At 38.7% G+C, this 19081-nt stretch overlaps 1 protein-coding gene across 6 annotated transcripts in view; it reads right to left on the bottom strand.

Annotated features, from left to right (window-relative positions):
* Positions 1-5827, bottom strand: part of LOC139911243 (transcription factor COE3) — a 67963-nt gene extending 62136 nt beyond the window's left edge. For all 6 annotated transcript variants that reach the window (XM_071898736.2, XM_071898741.2, XM_071898738.2 and 3 more), the window contains exons 1-6: positions 5108-5827; positions 4663-4819; positions 4305-4368; positions 3933-3988; positions 1873-1946; positions 109-177 (exon numbers count right to left, since the gene is read on the bottom strand). In XM_071898736.2, coding sequence (XP_071754837.1) covers positions 109-177; positions 1873-1946; positions 3933-3988; positions 4305-4368; positions 4663-4819; positions 5108-5238 — 551 coding nt within the window. In that variant the 5' untranslated portion in view covers positions 5239-5827. The remainder of the gene's footprint in view (positions 1-108; positions 178-1872; positions 1947-3932; positions 3989-4304; positions 4369-4662; positions 4820-5107) is intronic.
* Between the last annotated feature and the right edge of the window lie 13254 nt (positions 5828-19081).

Genomic DNA, 19081 nt, shown 5'->3' with positions numbered 1-19081 from the left:
ATCACTCGTCTGAATCCTCACTCGCTCATTCACTCGCTCATTCACTCGCTCACTCACTCACCAACACAGGTCACAAAACAGAAAAAGCTGCAAGCAAAGAAGGCCTACCTGTCAATGATCACAGGGTCTGATGGAGTCTCGTTCCTGTTTCCACAGCTTTTCTTGTCACAGCATCGGCTGGGAACAGAGATAGAGTGTTTCAGACCAAACAATACTTTGCTAAATAAATAAAAAAAATTAAATAATACACACAAATACACATACATTTATGAACCGCCTTGTAGCGGTTTTGATATAGCAAAAAAAATAAATAAAAAAATTGCCATGAGATTTCCTCCACCCAATCTATCCGTTCCATTGATGCTGATTGCTGATAAAAATGGTGAAAACAACATGTTGTGTTGTTTGGCTTAGTGTTGGAGGGGAGGGGAGTGGGGATTGGGCCAGGAGGCAGGGGAGTCACTTTTCACAGCTTCAGCTTTTGTTTACCTCTAATTGCCAAGCTGCTATTTCTGAGGGAGATGCAAGGTGCCACCCTCAACCAATATTTCTGCAGGGCATTTATCAATTATGGCCTCAAAAGCACTAATCTATCTCCCACCACATGTTTCAACCATCTCCTCCCTAAGCCTATAGCTAGCTGCCTCCAGTTCTTTGATTGGAACTTGAATCAAAACTGCTAAAATAAACAAATACATCATTCCAGCTTCTATTTGAAATGAAAACATATAAATGTATGTGAATGATTAACGCCATATGGTAAAGAAAGAAAAACAAAAACTTTGCGCAAAGCTACTGTCAGTCAACCACATGCTATTTAAATGTGTCTGATTTCATGACTGTTGTAGTAATAATAGAGATGAGTTTATAAAGTGCTGCAAAGTATTAGAGTAATAATATAATTCAAAGAATAACGTTTTATAGGTCTAAAAATAAAAGAAGATTGTCAGAGGATTATTATTATGCTCTTATTATTATGTATGCCTTCTGGTCTGATAATAGGCAGTAGTTCAAGTAGTTCTTTATTCTACAGCAAAACGCACTTCCCCAGTGACAAAAAAATATTACCTCTCGAGCACAAGCATATTCAATGTGTCACAAATAAGTGATGGATGCATGTATAAATTGAGCGTGAGTGATGAGTTTATGCATGGAAAAAGACAAATCATTCTCAGCTCTCATGCTGCACTTGCTCTCAACCAGTAACTTGAACAATGCACCGGTGCAACAAAGGAGAGGTTAACCGACAGTATCCGAATTCAATGTTCACAAAGCTCATGCTGAGCTCAACAATAACAACAAAAGACGTTTTTCCTTTTAGTATCAATGACACCGCTGAATAGCAGCGGAATATGAGAGGTTGAGATTTATGTGGTTAAATGACGCTAAAAGGCTGGCTGATCACTGATGACAGGTGGGATCAACCGAGAACTGACTCTGTGCGAAAAGAAAAAAAAAACTGATAGATATCATGAGATATCTATGCATAACTTAATAGATAACACATGGTGTCTTGCGGGCCTACATGGTGGCATAGGGTTGTGTGAGAGAAAAAAATATATAGTGTGTGTGTACTTCTGTTATTGATTGTTTATAATACGTCCAATAACCCTTACCTAAAAAACAGTGATGGCATGATTTTAGGGAATTTTCACTGTCATATCCAAGCATTCATATTCATATCAAAGTCATATTATGTCATGGCAAAGTTTGAAATGATAGCAGCCCCTTTTCTGGGGCTGCTGAAGGACTTTCACTGCAGGACAGTCAACTATAAGTTTGGATCATATCATGAGTGGCAAAACTTATTGAGGGAAGGGAATGACTTTTTGCCTATATCTGCAAAATGGATACAGACAAAATAATGCTTACCTGCACATAATTTCATGAGTAAGAAGAACTCTGCACATTTCAGGATTCTTGTCCTGGCCCTCATAAATTATCGCCTTTGAAAAAAATTGAGATGGAAATAAAGTGATTAATCCACAAGAGAAAACACAGTCATCTCTTCAGCACATATCATTCCTAGAAAATCAAAATGAAAGAACTAAAAACAATTACACTATCAAGTCTACTACAAAGCATTTGCGCTTAATAAAATAAATGAATGCATGAATGCCCATGATGTTAGGCCAACACAATATCTTAGATGAATGTAAAAGGCTATGTAATAAATATAGTGGGGAAAAATAGCTGCAGTCACCCAGTGTTACTATGAATAATATTTATATCAACATCAACATCATCCACACTAACAACAACACAACAATAACAACTACTACTACTACTTGTATTACTCTACTACTACTACTACTACTACTACTACTACTACCACTACTACTACTAATAATAATAATAATAATAGTAGTAGTAATAATAATAATCATAATAATAATAACAACAATAATGATGATAATAATAATGCTGATGATAATAAGAAATTATAGATTTTTTTTTCTTATTTTCTTATAGCTAAATAATATCCAATAGCTAAGACACACATAGAGAGAGAGTGAGAGTGAGAGAGAGAGAGAGAGAGAGAGAGAGAGAGAGAGAGAGAGAGAGAGAGATTTCATGAGGAGAGATCCAATAGAAGTGTCATCAATATGCTTATAATCTGGGGATATTTGGGGGAAAGTGTTAATGGGCAATCTGTTGTTTATTTTGAGCCGCTAACAATGATCTTTCTGTGGATAAAAAGCGGTGTCTGGCGGTACGGTTGAGTAATTTTTGAGCATTGGCTGAAACAGATGGCGTGGAGCTATCAGTTCTGCCGCTCTTCTCTCCCTCCCTCGATCCCTCCCTCCTTCTTCCTATTCTAAGGATAGACACTTTACTCCCTCGTACTGAACCGGCACCAAGTGTACTAGCAAGCATCATTATAAATAAAACACTTCAAAAACCAAAAATAATAAATTACATGTTTTTGTATTTTTTTTTATTTTTTTTGCTTTGCTTTTTATTGCCATCCATAAATTCTTGCACGCGGGCTGTCGATCTATAGAGAGAGTGACTTTGAAAAAGTGACATATATGAAGCAGCTCGCATCATATCCTCGCTGTGAAAAGCTGGCCAACTTGACCTGATGTATCTTTTCTTTTTTTTTTTTTTTTTTTTTTTTTGCCTTTGCTGGGCACCAGGCGATTATCTATATTGGTTTGATTTATGTCGCTATTTGCAGCTGTAGAAACAGAAATCCATAAATTGCTTGTTCTGCGTCATTGACTCGGATCATTCGCGCAGGAATGCTGTGTGTGACCAGTGGCCCAGGCTGCACGGCTCTATTCGGATGGCTCTACCTTAACCCTCCGTTTAATAACAAAAACAGACGTGGAGGGCTGAAATAAGGCTGCCTGAATTTATATCATCAATTATAATAGGGTTTGCTCACCTATGCGTTGGGTTAAAATGTGCATAAGGCGTCAATAACAGTGTGTGCGCTGGGCTGCAGGTTAAAAGTCACACTCAATGTGTGTGTGTCTGTTTGGAAGGGAGTGAAATGCACCTTTGCAAAAATATTAATATTTATAATTAGAAATATATAGGTTGTGCAAATAATAAAAATACTATTTAGAATGTTGCCTCTGACTCTATTCAGGAGAGTCAAATCAGATAGAGCAGACCTGCTGTTCAAAATTTAATGTGGACAAACTAAGCCTAAAGAAGGCTAAACCTCTGCAGAGCAAACTGGACTTTAGAGTCCTGCAATATGATATGGCCAAACGTAAACAGTCAAAATGGAAGCTGTCTCTCCTTGTTACAGCAGTAATTTGATTTTATTTGTAGCACGGCTGCATTTTGCAAGCAAATGTGAAAAACCGTGTGGGATTTCATGGGTGACAATTTGCACGGCGTGTTAAGATTTGCACAAGTGAAGTGTAGATGTGAGCAGGACTGGACTGTGCATGAAGACAAGTGTAACAGCAGCTTACCTGCTTCGTCATCGAATCGATTAACCGTATGTAAAGATCCTGTTCTGTTCTGACGCCTTGGGAGGAAAAAGAAGAAGAGTTGTTAGGGATGATAATTTTTAACAATTGCAGGCTATAAAGGAGAAAGAGAAAACTCCAAAGAATTTAAGTTTTACACCATGTTAAGTTTATCAATCTCTCAGATAAAGTATAAAGAGTTTAAAGTCTTTTGAAATCAATGTAATTCATTATTGACTATTATTATTATTAGTATTATTATTAGTTGTAGTATTATTATTAGTAGAATTATTATATTTGGTTTTATGCATGCAGATAAACTAATGTTTTATATATTGCCTATGTTTGCAGAACAATAATGACTGTTTTACTCACCATTGCTGTACAATAACTGTAGTTTGTAATGTATCCCATTGTTAGTTTTTTCACTGTTTGGTTCCTGCAGGAGACAACAGTTAGTGAAAATCAACATCCACAAAAAAAACTGTCTATCATTTTCACATATCTGCCAGTTGGAAAAATAAATATTCATAGCACATGTGCAAAAGAAGAGAATCAGCCTTATTAGTTCATATACAACCACTCTCTTGTCATCAACGAATTGAGTTTAAAAAAAAATCAATATTACACGTGACTCCCCCTTAGTAACCCGCTGCCATTTCAAAGAACATAATTTCAATACATGTGCAGATTATGAACAGGAGGTGCATGTATTCTTAAATACACGGCTTACTTTTTCTTTCTCCACAAAGTCCACAAAAGCTGTCCTTTCGATCTCCACGGGCTGACCCTGTCTGTCATACAGCGCCAGGACGAAATGGAAAAAATTGGATTTTCTGAGGTTGGAAGGGGGCTGCTTTTCATAATGTGCCCGTGCCAAGCCGACACCGCTGCGGGGAGAAAACAAGAGACCATCTCGGTTAAGTACCGGACACCGGGGATACTAGATGATGGAGAAGCTGATGAAAACATTGGAGATGCAGAGGCACGCTTGAGTACGGGGGAGATTTCTTGATTTGTCACAATAATGGGTAATCTGATGTAATGAAAGAAGGGAAAGCCGAAGGGGGGGCATTTATTGGGAGACCGTAATTGATACAGAGTATTGAGGGGATTGAGGGGTCGATATGATGAGGAGGGAATGCGTGAGAAAAATCAGATGCTTTTGGCATGCGTACCTTTGGGCGGCTGTGTTTGCATCCACCACCCCAGCTGTGTGCATCCAGGAGCGGACCGAGTTCAGTCCACCCAGCGGTTCCTCCTTCATCGTCGTCCCACCCCGCGGTATAGTTTCCTGAATCCCAAACATTTAGGACAATTTGCGTGAAAAGAGCCTCCTGCGAAATTAGGGAAATAAACGTCCAAGCGTGTTATCCTTCAGGGTTTTTTTTTCACAGGATAAGTAGCGAGAGCCGATTCAGACTTGCGAGGGAAAACCCGGTCCACAGGTCTTGCCTCCCTCTTCAGTCCGTCCGATGTGAACAATTCTCAAAGTGCTGTACTTAGTTAGAGTGGTATCCACAGACTGGAAAAGTGAATTGTTCAATAGACAAGATTTTTTTGTGTTGCTATTGTTCCTCTTTGTTTTTTCTTTTCTCTCTCTCTTTTTTTTTTTTTTTTTTTTTTGGCTATTCACAGAAAAATCGATGGCAGTTGTTTGTGTTTGTGGGTGATGCTGCTCTCAAAGTGCCCACATCCCTGAAGCACCGCATCCAAAACCTTCAGGACTTCTTGTTGAATAAAAAACCCACTCCTGAAAAGGTGCTGCTGCTTCTCCACAAGACAAACACAGGCAAAGGCTGATCACCAGTGGAGGTGTTCCTAGTACACAGGAGAGGTGGATAAGGGGCCCTTTCGCGTCGTGCAGGATGGATGGGAACATGCAAAACTAAGCCCTCTTTCCCCGAGGACTGAAATCTTTCCCGGGAGCCAAAACTCTAAACCCACGGGAGAGGCGCTGTCAGAATATGACGCTGAAGGGGCGTGGTTTTGACCATACATGGAGCTCTGACGGTTCCTGTCAAGCAGTGGCGCTCCACTATACGGGTACAGCCCTATAGTGCAGCAACCTGAGAACACTCATTCGCTCCACTTTTCCTCTTGCTTAGGCCCTATATGTGGTGAGTTTGATTTTTTTAATGATATGGAAAATTCAACGAGGTGTAACCATCACACATATTCAGGCAAAAAAAAAAAAAAAAAGATTAAAAAAAAAAAAAGAAACAATAACTCGGAATTCAGAAATTGTCAAAGCTTATTATTTTTAGCTGGCCTAATGAATGCAAATTTCGTGATTGGTTTGATTATATTAGATTACAACTAGTATTTATATATTTTTTCGATTAAATTTCTTTATTATGGCACAACATTGACATGTTATGACAGTCTGTTCACTAATGTAACGAAAGCATCTCAATAGCCCTGTGAATACATAGGCCATAAATCATATTTCAGCAATGGCAGATCATTTCTTCATAAAATTGATATATATTTTTATTGTGTTTTTCAACTGTACGCTATGATATAATAGCCTATTTTACTTTTCATCAAAAATTATATTTCAAGTAATTGAGCTTAGAGACTATGGGAAGATTAATTTACATTAACTTTTTCGTTGACATTTTTCAACAAAAGTTGATTGCCTTTCACTTGTTTCGCTGTGTATTGCAGGGCAGAGAATTTCTCATCATATCCTTAATTAGGCTATTACGGTAACTATAAAATAAAGTTTGTAAATCAGACATTTATTCTTAACCTCCACGTTATTAATGTCCAACCATATCAATCACTTCAGGATACAATTTATTTTAAAAATGTCAGATTCTCTGACCTCTTTATAGAGGCTAAAAATCAGAGCCACAGTGTCTCATGACATTAAACAAACTTCAGGAAATCCATGCTTTGGTGTCTTCCTTATTTCATGCACGTCCTGTAAAATCAGTAATAATCAGAAACATCTTAATCATTTTTAAAGAGCCAACAGCCTACATGTCCGAATCTGTCCGAGAGGGGCAAGCAACCAATTCGGTTCATTAGTGGTGAAAAGGAGGAGAGGATGGAGGGAGAGAGGGGAGGGTGCGAGCAAGAGAGATGTGTGCTATATCCTGAGCAATCTATCTAGCTGGTGCTGAGGGTTAATAGCTGCTGCCAAAGATAAGTGAATTATAAGCTGTTGCTTTCACCTCTACAAAATCTATTGCCAAATTGCCTAGTCACAAAATGAGGGCGTGAAAAAAATATTTTTTATCATTTAAAAGTATGTTACAATTTCTGGAAAATATATTAAAAAAATACTCAGAGGATGTCTCTTTGTTGATATTTTAGCATTTTTTACTCTTAGGTGAAACAAACCGAGACGTGCCTGGTGTAATTTTTTTGTCTGTTCTACCGAGATTGCAAATATCTTTTTTGCACAGAACTCACTACGGTTTTTGCACACAGTTTCAAGTCGTTTATTAGAACTTAACCCCTGATTACACGCACCAAGGCGATTTAAATCTGATTATCAAATTAGGAGACTTTGAGACAAATCCTCTTAGATCTGATACTGTTGACTGGAGAGGGAAAATGGATCTCCACACCCGTCACGTAGGTAACGATGCTGTCCTGAAAGGGAGTTTTAAACCGTATTTGACAACAAATGCAGCTGCCCCGCTATTTCAGAAGATATTAGAGGAAAATGAATGCAAATCTGTGTGCAGGAGCCATCTGGACGTGGAGAGAGGGAGTCAGCTGCTCCACACACAGAGGCGCGGAGCCTGAATCCGTCTCGGCTCATTCTGTGGGATCATCTGCGTGGTGGGCTTACACCGTGGAAAATGCGCTCTCCATCATTAGGTGAAATGTTAGTATCACACGTTCAAAATAAAGGAAATGCTGATCCCCTGTTTGTTTTAGTGAATGCATGCATGAAAACTTTGCACGGGCGTGGAATTAGGATATTAGTCACATTTTGCCATTTCTCACTTAAAGCAGCCTGTGTCTCTCAACACACTGGAGGTAAGTGGTGGTTGACAAGCAGGGAAACAAGTGCAAACTATTTGATTGTTCTCTGCATCTTGACCATACTGCCTGCAGCCTTATGCCAGCTTTAATGACCGGTTGATGACACAGAGGCCTGCTATCTTATTCTTCTATTCAATGGCCACAAAGAGTGAACCCCCAAAGATGCGGGCCTAAACCCTGATATAAAACCAAACTCCTCGGGACGCGTGGCTCTCAATAAAAATGTACACGGTGACTTCCAAGACCTCCCGTCTCGACGGGACGAGCCTCCTCCGTATTGAGGGTGACGTCTTCTTTTTTGTGCGAATTTACGGGGCGAGGCCCTCATGATCTCCTTAAATTTGCATGTAAATGGCGACATCAGCCTATACGCGTGCCAGGGGCCAGCGGGCCTCCCAGATGTCAAGGCAAAGTCAATCAGCCGGCCGCTGCCCAGCTGTCCATCGATGCACTTTATTGGGACAACACTTTCATTATGCTCACCTGCATTGTTTTTAAATGGATTGATTGGCAAAAGGGGGAGAAAAAAAATCTTATTCGCACTATCAAGCAAGTTCGCTCTCGGCGCATCATAGGGATTGTTTTAAAGTGATCTTTTTTCGATTAAATATTTATCAAATGCATACGCCTACAGTTGCGCATCTTTTCCAAATTTCATATGCAGTCGTAACCTAGTTATGGTTGTTTATAGTAATTCAACTCACATTATTTATTCCATTGTTTAGACTTGTGATATTTTGTTTAGGTGACTGAACTGGATGTTTTGTGCTTTTTTAACAGGACCAATTATGTAGGAGTATTCTTTTCTTTTTTTCTTTAATTTTTTTGGACATTGCAGGCTGCCCTCCTCTTTGCAGGACACTGATTTACTGTGAGGTGCCCGCTTTACTTTGTTAGTTTTTACACTGCTATCACTTGTAGCTTTATTTCAAAAGACAGACCAAGTGTTTCCTCAGACAGAGAGTTAAAGGAAATTCAGGACTAATTCTTCTAATTGAAATTAGTCAAATGTTTGATTAGACAATAGCCTGCAACTTATATTGAAAGCCTGTCTGCAAACTTTGCTTCCCGAAACTATTCATATTAGGCCTAATTAATGCACGTCGGATATTCGATATGGCATATTCAAATACAGTTTACACGTTGTTGTTGTTGGGGTTTTTTTTGTTGTTTTTTTAATAATAAGAGGAAAATATCAATGACCTAAGATGCCAGAGTGAGATCAATCATGTAGGCTATTCATGTCAAATCGTTATAGCTGATAGACGGACAGCGCCCCTCGTTGGTTACAGTTGAGATCATTGTGTCGATATGAGACAGCTGTTGTCTTCAGTGACAAGATAGCTAAATCTCAACATAGGTTTATTTAACACCCCCCACCCCAACCCACCCCCTCGCAAAAAAAGCAGCCAAAATGCCGGCCAAATTATTTCAAATCACACTCACAATAATTCATTTGTGACGGGAGAATATTGTATTAGGCTATATTTTTAGACCAAAAAAAAAAAAAAAAACACGTTAAATGAAGGATTAATGAGAGCAGAGCTTTTTATTCTTTCCCACATATCTTCACAAAATGTCTTAATAGTAATTTACCATACAAAATAGATTATTATTACTATTATTATTATTATTATTGTTATTATTAGTATTATTATTATTATCATTATTACTATTATTATTATTATACAATCCCCATTTCTATATTTTTGAAATTGCATTTTATGCTGGGTTGTCTGAAATAAATGCACACATTTTGTGACACCCAGCCCGTGTGACCTCACGTTTCGTCACTAACTTCTGTCAGAGTGCTCATGTTAATTGTGTGCAGTGGTGAGTTCTGTCAAGGGCATTGCCCGTGCGCACAATTTGCATTTCCATTCTGCTGTGGAAATGATGAGAGAGTTTCTGCGCGGTTTAGAGCCTCGCGGCGCAGTCTGTGGGCGAATTACATTTAAAGAAGGCGAGAGAAATTAAATAAGAAACCGAGACCACTTCAGGGCTATTAACATCTAAAATATCCCCTGGAAATTTAGACCAAAATACACATGACCATACCCCAGGATACCATCGCTCTTACAGCCCGGCTTCATTGTGTCCATCACTGTTTTGTAGACCTATCTGAAATTCTTTATTTAAAAAAAAAAAGTTGTCACGTCGCCTTGCACTGCTCGGTGATGTTGATGGAACTAAAGTAAAATAAATGTGATCACGCAGCCCTAAACTGAACCATAGGCCAATTTCCCTATTGGCCTCCTATGGCCAAACGGACTGTGCACGACGAGTGCAAAAATCTATCATTAAAGTAATTTAAAAAAAACTCATCAGTAAGTATAACATGGTCACATGTTGCGTTAAAGTGGCCTTCTGAAATCTGAGACAAGTGCTCTAACCTTGTCGTTTTTACAGCACGTTTTGTGTTTGCATGACCAAAGGGAGCAGCCTTTGCCTCAACACCCAGGAGAACTTTAATTTGCCCGTTGACCCTTCGGATTGAGCTATCGCCAACCTATGGTGATATTGCCCCACCTACAGGAGTCCTATAATTCTCAAGTTATTTAAATCAAAATAGATGTTTTCCTACATGCCTGTTGTTGCAGTGCCTTTAATTTACTTAGATTGCCGTCATAAAGGTGATACAGGCTTGATGGAGAGGTATACATTGGCAAGGTGTCTCATATATCAGCAACTTAGTGCAATTCATTACCACTCTACTGCTACATTCTGGTATTAGTGAGAGATCCTTATTAATATTGAACTGTGTTACTATTAACAGAAATGTTAATTATGATGTCAAGACAGAGAGAGAGTCAAGGTGAAAGCAGCACAGCAATAGCTAAAAATAATCCATGCCAGCTAGAGTACAGTATGATCCTGCAGAGGAGTGTTACTGGCAAGGGACCTTTTTGCTGCAACAAAGAGGTGGAAAAGAGGAAGTAAATGAATTAGAGTACAAGCCAGATTTTGTCTTTGTTTCATCCACACTTGTCCTGTCCCGATTTTCCAACCTCTCCCTTTTCCTTGCTATTGGAAGTGGTGCAAATTGTATAATGCTGGTCTTTGTTCTACAGAGTCAAGCCACATGAATAGCCGTCCTGAGCACACACAAAAACACACTGACAAACTGATCATCTTAAAAAAGCAACGCCCTGGTGCTCACTTGGCCTACTTTCCACGGCAGCACTGGGACGTGGGAAGAGGAATAGAATTCAGGGGAGGATGTTCTTGCACTCTGGGAAACATTCAGTATAGCAAGTGTGATGCACATAAACATAGCCTTTGCATTGTCAACCTTAGACCGCATTTGCCCCAGATAACTAGTCCCTGTGCTAGACTATTCTCTTTGACTTTGCAATTGAAATCCTGAGAAGATTATGCCAAAGCTAAAAGAGGCAAACTCCAGGGTGGGATTTCAATTGTCAATTCCTGTTGGATTTTATAGCATTATGACATATAGTACACCATCTGTTATGCTCCCTGTTACTAGGTCTACGTCTGCACAAATGGAGTCGACAGTGTGAACATCATTACCAATATGACCTGTGGTTTTGAATGGACAGCACTATTTAATTGCCAATATTCTTTTGTAATATAATCTTTAACATATATTCAGATGTATGGCTGAGCATGGGGGGTCTCCAGGTTACAGAACATGAGGGAACATTGGCTAGGTGCAGTAAAGTAACCACTCCTAACTTTAGCTAAACAGACTTTCCCAAGCGCTAGCTAATCTGGGGCTTCTATGTACACCGCCTAACCAAATGTCGACATCTGTGAGGGTGTGCATAAAGAAAAGCCCCTCAGAGAAACGGGGGATAATAATCTTAGTTCCCCTCACCTTCAGCTCGCCCATAGGGGTTTAAAAGGGAGACGAAGAAATCCTATGTAAACATGCCAAGTCAAATTTTCACTTGAAATGTGACATCGAGGCAAAGGGCAACCTTGGTGCATCTCTAATGTGGTTCCATTACCTGAGTTTTCACTGCCCCTGGATGTAAACAATTGATGTATTCAGTCCATGGTGCGAGCACTGACTCACTGAGCACACTTTATATCTTTGAACACTTCTTCATCCACAACTGTACTTTACGCTTAGTGCATAGGTGAAGCGCCCTAAGAAGTCAACAGAAAGCTTGTATACAATGAGAATCTCTGTACTCAATAGCTTCCATGAAAGTGAGTTTTGCTCTCCTGAGAAACATACAAAGTTTGAGCATCTGTTCCATCATGTAGTCTTTGTTGAGAAATTAAATATTGAACTGATCTAGTGTACCATGAATGTTTCACTCACATAGTGATTAGACAGACTGGAGAGGCAAGACATTGCGGCACTTTACACTCTATTTTAATTTACTGTATTTGTTGTTCTTGCCTTTAAGCGTTTTTTACACCAGATTATATTGTTGTTGCGGAAAATGGTCTTTAATGTTGTTTAAATTAAGTTTAACATGCATGTGTAAGTCAAACACACATACACACAGACATAGAAATTTATATGCATATGTATAGGCGTTAACGCAGACACACAAACACACACACACAAAAACACACACACACATCCAGCATACAGAATGGGTGTAATGAGTGTAGTCCGACAGATACAGCAGGTTAATGAAAAGAGAGATGAGGTTTTTGGTTGTGATTCCATTATCAACTTGAAATGTGAAATCTGTTCTTACATTATACAATAAATAAAATAACCACAAAAACTGCCTAAATACTGACTGAAATTGTTTTCCTTGTTTGCAATTAAAATGCACCTCAATATAAAGGGCGTCTCATTTCTCACTGCATTGTTCTTTGCTCCAAATCAACAATTGTCTCACAAGAGTGAAACCGTAATCATGTTTTTTGACATTAACATTTTCGATTAGAGAAGCAGACCAAGGTAACATGCACGCAGGAGAAGGAAACGGTATCATCACAGAGATCATAAAATGGTGTCGTGAGTAGTCTTTTGTCCGGGACCATAGGAGAGTTCTGTTGCTAAAGGGAAGGACAAAAGCAGAAGGCGCCACGGGTATAAGGTTCCCCTGAGCAACAATGCTGAAAGTTTCAACTTGCAGCACATGGGTGTAACTTTAACTGGAATACTGTGGATCAAAGACTCACAAACAAAGTGGGTGGAAATGCTGGAGGAGTGTCTGTGCTCAAGTAAAGGACAGGTTCACTAGAGAGAAAGAGGGAGAGACCATTTATGAAACACAGACCAGGCAATCATGGTTAATTATTGAGACTGTGTTTTGTGGACTCAAAGGGGAACATGGTTCAATTAACACAATTGATATGTTTCATAATTTACACTTATTTTGATTTTTTTTTTAAATACATTGACAAAGTAAGTCACAAAACAAGCTTATCAAATATAAAATACATTTTAAATTAAAATGAACAAATAAGACCATCGTAATTTCCTCCTTGCTTCACCCACACTTTATAGAGAGGATGATGTAGATTTTGCACACACTGTATTGCATCTCAAACATTCATTCCACACTCCTAACATCTTTTAGAGAGTGGAAGAATTATTCTGTTCTGGTTCTTTAAATGAGAAACACAGCCTTGAAATTTGTGGGGCTTAAGGCAACTCATCAGGTTAGATCAGTACAATGTGGATGTGTAACCTTTACACTGCAGTTGAACCTGCGCATACAAGTGTTATGAAAGGTCCCTGTGGCGCTCTGCTCTTCTGACATGGATTTGAAGACTTGCCACTTTATTAGCTGCTAAGCCCCCAATACTTGTTCTATATAGTGGAGGCCTATGTTATGAGCCGGGATCTCATTGTCTAGCGTTATTAGAGGAAGAGTCTGCAGCACTCTCCTATCCCCCCCAGAGAATAGCCTGACTGTTTGAAGGCAAGCTACAAGTGCAATTTAACCCATCTTATTTACAATATGATCTGTTACAAGGACATCATTGCAGCAAGGATTCACATCTAATATATTTCCTCAATGTGATTCTTTTCTGTTTTCATTGATTCAGGAGAGTATATTTTGTTTGATGTTCACTTGAGCTTTCAAAAATCTCAGAATCTATCAAGTCAGAGTCGACTTGGAGATTTAGAGCAAACTCTGGCGATCTACATGTTATAGTTGTGAAATGGCTTATGCCAATTCTTATCAGTAGTTTCACATAAATTTCATCTACTAGACTATGGCAATTAAAACATGCACACATCTGCTGTGCTTAAAAGTCTAAACAGTTTATTCCTAATTATGAGTGAATATGGAATTCTTCATGATGCAACTACTTATCAACATAGGTTCAGCTTGTGGAAAACGAGCAGTTCATGATCATCACTTGTGTCAGCAGCAAACACCAATTTTTCCAAAATGGAAATGTTCTATTGGCTTTGAATAATAAGTGCCATAGTGCCATCTAGTGTACAAATTTGCACACTGAAGAATGACAGTCCCTTTGACTACATGCATGTAAAATGTATGTATAGGACCTTATGATAGAAGCACAAATAAAAATAAAAAGAGCAGGTGAAGGATAGTGTAGCATGTACACTGACCTCTCATATGTGTGCCTCAGTGTAAGGTTTAACTACATTGACTGACCACAGACAATTTCCACCCAGAGGGGAAATAAACAAGCAGACTGAGGTTTGTCTTAGAAGCTAAGTCTTTGACAACCCTCAGTTGTGGAAAGCCGCAAGGATAATCTCCATCAGACAATGAGACGATGTTGAAGGCTATGCATGCAAATTATACTCTGCCATCTAAATTACAAAGACATACACAGATCTCAAATCATCAGGCCTCATATCTCACTCATCGGGCCTCCTGGCTCTCAGGCTGCCAGAGGATGCTATAGAAACAACACAACAGAAATAATAAGAAAAAACACAGGAGCCAAACAAGAGTCCTGAATAATTGATTGTGTTTGTCTTTGCTGTTGTGTGTATGTGTGTGCGTGTATGTGTATGTGTGTGTGTGTGTGTGTGTGTGTGTGTGTGTGTGTGTGTGTGTGTGTGAAGTGCTTGTGTGTGAGTCAAGTCTGAGGGTCTGGACAGAGCTCATGCCCCTGAGCAGACCAGACGCATCCACTGGCCAATGGTTTGTGTTAAAAACTGACTGACCGACCAAACATGGGGGGAAGGGTATGTTTGTGTGTAAAGGTCCAAAGGCATAAGCATGTGTATGGGTATTTATGTGTATAAATGTGTTATAAATTGAAATTGAGATAGGTGTTGTGTAGATAATTGTGATGTTTGATTTTGCCAAAACAAAGCTATAGTAGTGAACATGATGAGTTCACGTTAAAATCACACCCAGGACTGTGAATTGTTTTTGTGTTCAGTTATATGAGATTAAAATGAAGCGAAAGATTTCAGAGATAACAAATGCTTGTTGTTAAAAGGCTCAGGAATAGCTACGTTGTAAGATGTTAAAAAGTCAATATACCTTCATTTTGTCTGTGCTGGTAATGAGCCATATTTTCTGGGGAAAATGGCTGCTTCTCCGGAGGCACCATGTCTACTGAATGTGGCCCTGATCCTGGATAAAACAGAAGGCTCACCAATCAATCTCTCCAGGTTGCCCACAGCCAGAGAAAGCAGCTGCACCACATGTTTGCCTTGCGCGATAGCGACAAGTTAACATACGGGCAGCACAGTAACCATCCACAAGCAGCCTCTAGCTGTCTTATAATGAATTCCCACAGGGATGGGGAACTATCAGAGTCAGTGGTGTTACTGGAGGCTCGGAATAAAGTCAACACCTCTCCTTATACCTGATGAAGCTACGGCACAGCAGCACACACACACACACACAGCCACAGCCACAACACTGAAGCTGGAAAAATGTGAAAAATCCAATGTACACAACAATTAAGCTGTAAAATCTGTTAAATCACAAATTAGGCTCAAGTCAAATGTTTCTCCTTCACACTGTGATGTTGAACACAAACAGTTTTTTTTATGTTTTAATGGTGCACCGTTAAACAAGGCAGCAATTCTCTACAGTCTTAACAAAAAAGGAATATATAGTAACATATTTAGTAACAGAAAGTCATTGTTTCGGCTTGTACAAAAGACAACCCTTTTTGATGCTATACAAAAGCCTTTGAAAATGTATGAAATATTCCAAATCAGCTCTATCAAAAATCTCCATTACATAAAGTATTCTTTATTCTGGCTTGCCCATTATTATTTTATCTCTAGACAGTATGGTGGGGACTTAACACTTTGAGATCAAGAAGTGTTCGAAGTTACCCCACAGAAAGATGTATACACTGCCTCATCAGAAAACTGTAAAATGTGTCTCAGTCAGTCAGAGGTAGAAACTATCAAAACAGTGAAACGTCTGAAGAAACATTTGGTGTTATATGAAACCACCAGGTGCTACATGGAACCACAAATGGTTCTTCATTTAGAAGTAAAGGACCCTTTAGAGCTTCAAGTGGCTCTTAAAATAATGATGGCTCTATAAAGCACTGGTGGGCAATCTATTTCTTAAAGTAGCATCAGCATATGTACTAGAAATCAGGTTGATTACACAAAAAGGTGTTAAGTGCTTCCTCCCCCTTACTTTAACAAATTCCCTCTAATGTTTAGGGAGGTAAACTAATTTCAAAGGCACTATTCATCAGTAAATTAGCGCATACCTGTAAAATTAATCAATTTTAATTGCACAAATAAAAAACTGCCTTGTGAATTCAGTATAATCTCCTTTTTATTTCTATGCATAGTTTGTCATCAGAGCAAGGTGTTCTATTCATATAATGCCAACTGAGAACTTTTTAATACTGCAGTGCTTCAGTTTAGCCCAAAACCCCGGCAACTGAAGAGGAACAAGTAGGCTCACATTCTGTATATGTTTTTATATTATAGATACATTGAGAAAATAAATCTTAAAATAACAGCTACACTTTTGGTCACAAGTTAGTCGCTCTAACCTTTGGGCTAGTGCTTCTCCCCGAGGGAGATGGTGTGAATGATGAGAGGGATGTGGAGCAGGGGAGATACCAGGAGAGAAGGTTTTGGCGAGATCTGATCCAGGTCTTTCGGGGCACATCCCTATTTATTCACTTGCCACCTCCAGGACAGTGTGCAGATGCAGAAAAACAAATAAAGCAACCAAAGCACCACAGACACAAAATTACCACTATGCAGTAGTTATCCAGAGCCACAACCCATCATCAGGACAACTGAAAGTCAACAAGAATAATTAACTACCGTAACTTCAGAAATATATGTGACCTGTAACATGTAGGTCAAAGAATTGTGTTCAAATTTGTTAGTGAGCACTTTTTGGGTCACCCTAGAATTTTTAAGGTTTCTAAGAACAAGAAGAATATAAAAGCAACTAGGTAAACATGGGACCTCATTTCACTCTCAATGGAATTAATGGTGTGTTTCTGTAAATTGGTACTCAAAAGAACACATCACTGGTTATTCTGTTTTACTCATTGAACTGTGGCCCAGATATTCCATATTCTCACACTTCATCAGCATTTGCCAAATCTTTCTGGAATGTCACTTTCTAAATTGCACAATCAGCCCTTCTGGGCTTATCCCTCTCCTCCCATTCCCTGGCAACTCCCAGCCTTCAGAGAATGCTGTTTACAGATGCAAAACAAACATAAAAATAAAACAACTACCACAGCACTAACATCAAATTGTTTGGAATATTTTGCACTACATTTTTATCCACCACTTCAAGAAGACAACCCCTCTTTTTACAAAATGATTGATAGCCTAAAATGAAATCAAATTATTAAGGGATATAAGGTACCATAAGCACTTCACAAAATGATAGCAGATTTACAGAGTGAATCCTTGAGTATTTTGAATGACGTACCAAAATATATATTTTATGTTTTGGAAAATAACGAATTCTCAAAAGCAAATATAATAGGGATAGGCAGAATTACTTTTGCATTGGAATTCACTTTTATCATCCTATCCTCTTCACGGAAGCCTTTGTACCATGCATATCTTTCACTATGGTAAATCAATATTTTTTTCATAAATTTCAGATAACTTCAACGGCTGTCTTACAGAGTGCAATTCAGAATTTGTTTCTTTGCATATTCCTCTGAGACACACATACATTATACAGGCATTTCATTTCATATCAAAGGGGTCAGAGTGCAGCGTGGCCCTGGAGCAGGAAGAAGCTGAGTGCCTTGCTCAAGGACACTTTGACAGGTACACTGGTTGTTATGGGGATCAAACCTATGACCACTCTGATGCCTTCAGGTTTTATGCTTTATGCATACCAACAAGGCTTGTAGGCACCAATCTCCAAAAGTAATGGCAACAATGATAGTTCTGTGACTTTTGCAAAATCTCACAATTTACTTGAATCACTTGGGAGTTTTGAGACTCCCAAACTTTGGGAAATGTTATGCTTGACATCTATATGGCAGGCAGTTTGTAGGAATGGCCTACTGAGTAATTGATTTCTAATTCTTACAGTTCAAAAATTCATACTACAAAACAAAAATTTTGCATTTTGACTGTACACCAAAGGTGTTTGCTTGTTTGCTTGCTTAGTTAGTATCTTATGAGGCCAGGTCATGAAGGTCAGACAAAAGGCAAAAAGCCTCTTTAGTGTCAGTGAGATTAAGTGAAAAAGTAGGACTATATGACAACAACAATAGTCAGTTTGGTTTGCTCCGGCTTAGGTGCAATATTCACTCCCAACCAAAAACTGAAGTGGATCTTCATTATTTCCCCACTAGATGTCACCCTCTGACCATATAACTGAAGGGGGCATTTTATCCTAGGTGCCTCATGTTTTTGAGTTACAAAGCATCACACACATTATATACAACATCAATAATCACCTAGGAAGCAATCAAAAAATGTAATAATGACACATTTTGGAAATGGAAGTTGTTTTTTTTCCATCTCTACAAGGCCATATTCTGCAAATCTCACTCATAATAAATACCAAGAGCATTAATGCTTACTTTAAGCAATAATGAATGTTAAAGCAATGCTTGTTTGGTTTTTCTTTTTTCTTTCTTTCTTTTTTTCATTTTAATCCAAATACCCATTAAGATATGCAGTTGTTATTGGGCGACTACATCCATGAGATGGTAGCTGAATTTGTTTTAATGGGCTTAATGAGCAGCTATTGGTTAATATGTAATGTAATACAATAAAGTTGAATGGATAGAAAATACAGAGT

Source organism: Centroberyx gerrardi, chromosome 15 (assembly GCF_048128805.1).
Source record: "Centroberyx gerrardi isolate f3 chromosome 15, fCenGer3.hap1.cur.20231027, whole genome shotgun sequence".
Classification (NCBI taxonomy): Eukaryota; Metazoa; Chordata; class Actinopteri; order Beryciformes; family Berycidae; genus Centroberyx; species Centroberyx gerrardi.
Note: the sequence above shows the minus strand (reverse complement) of the source record. Positions and strands in the feature narration are given on the sequence as shown.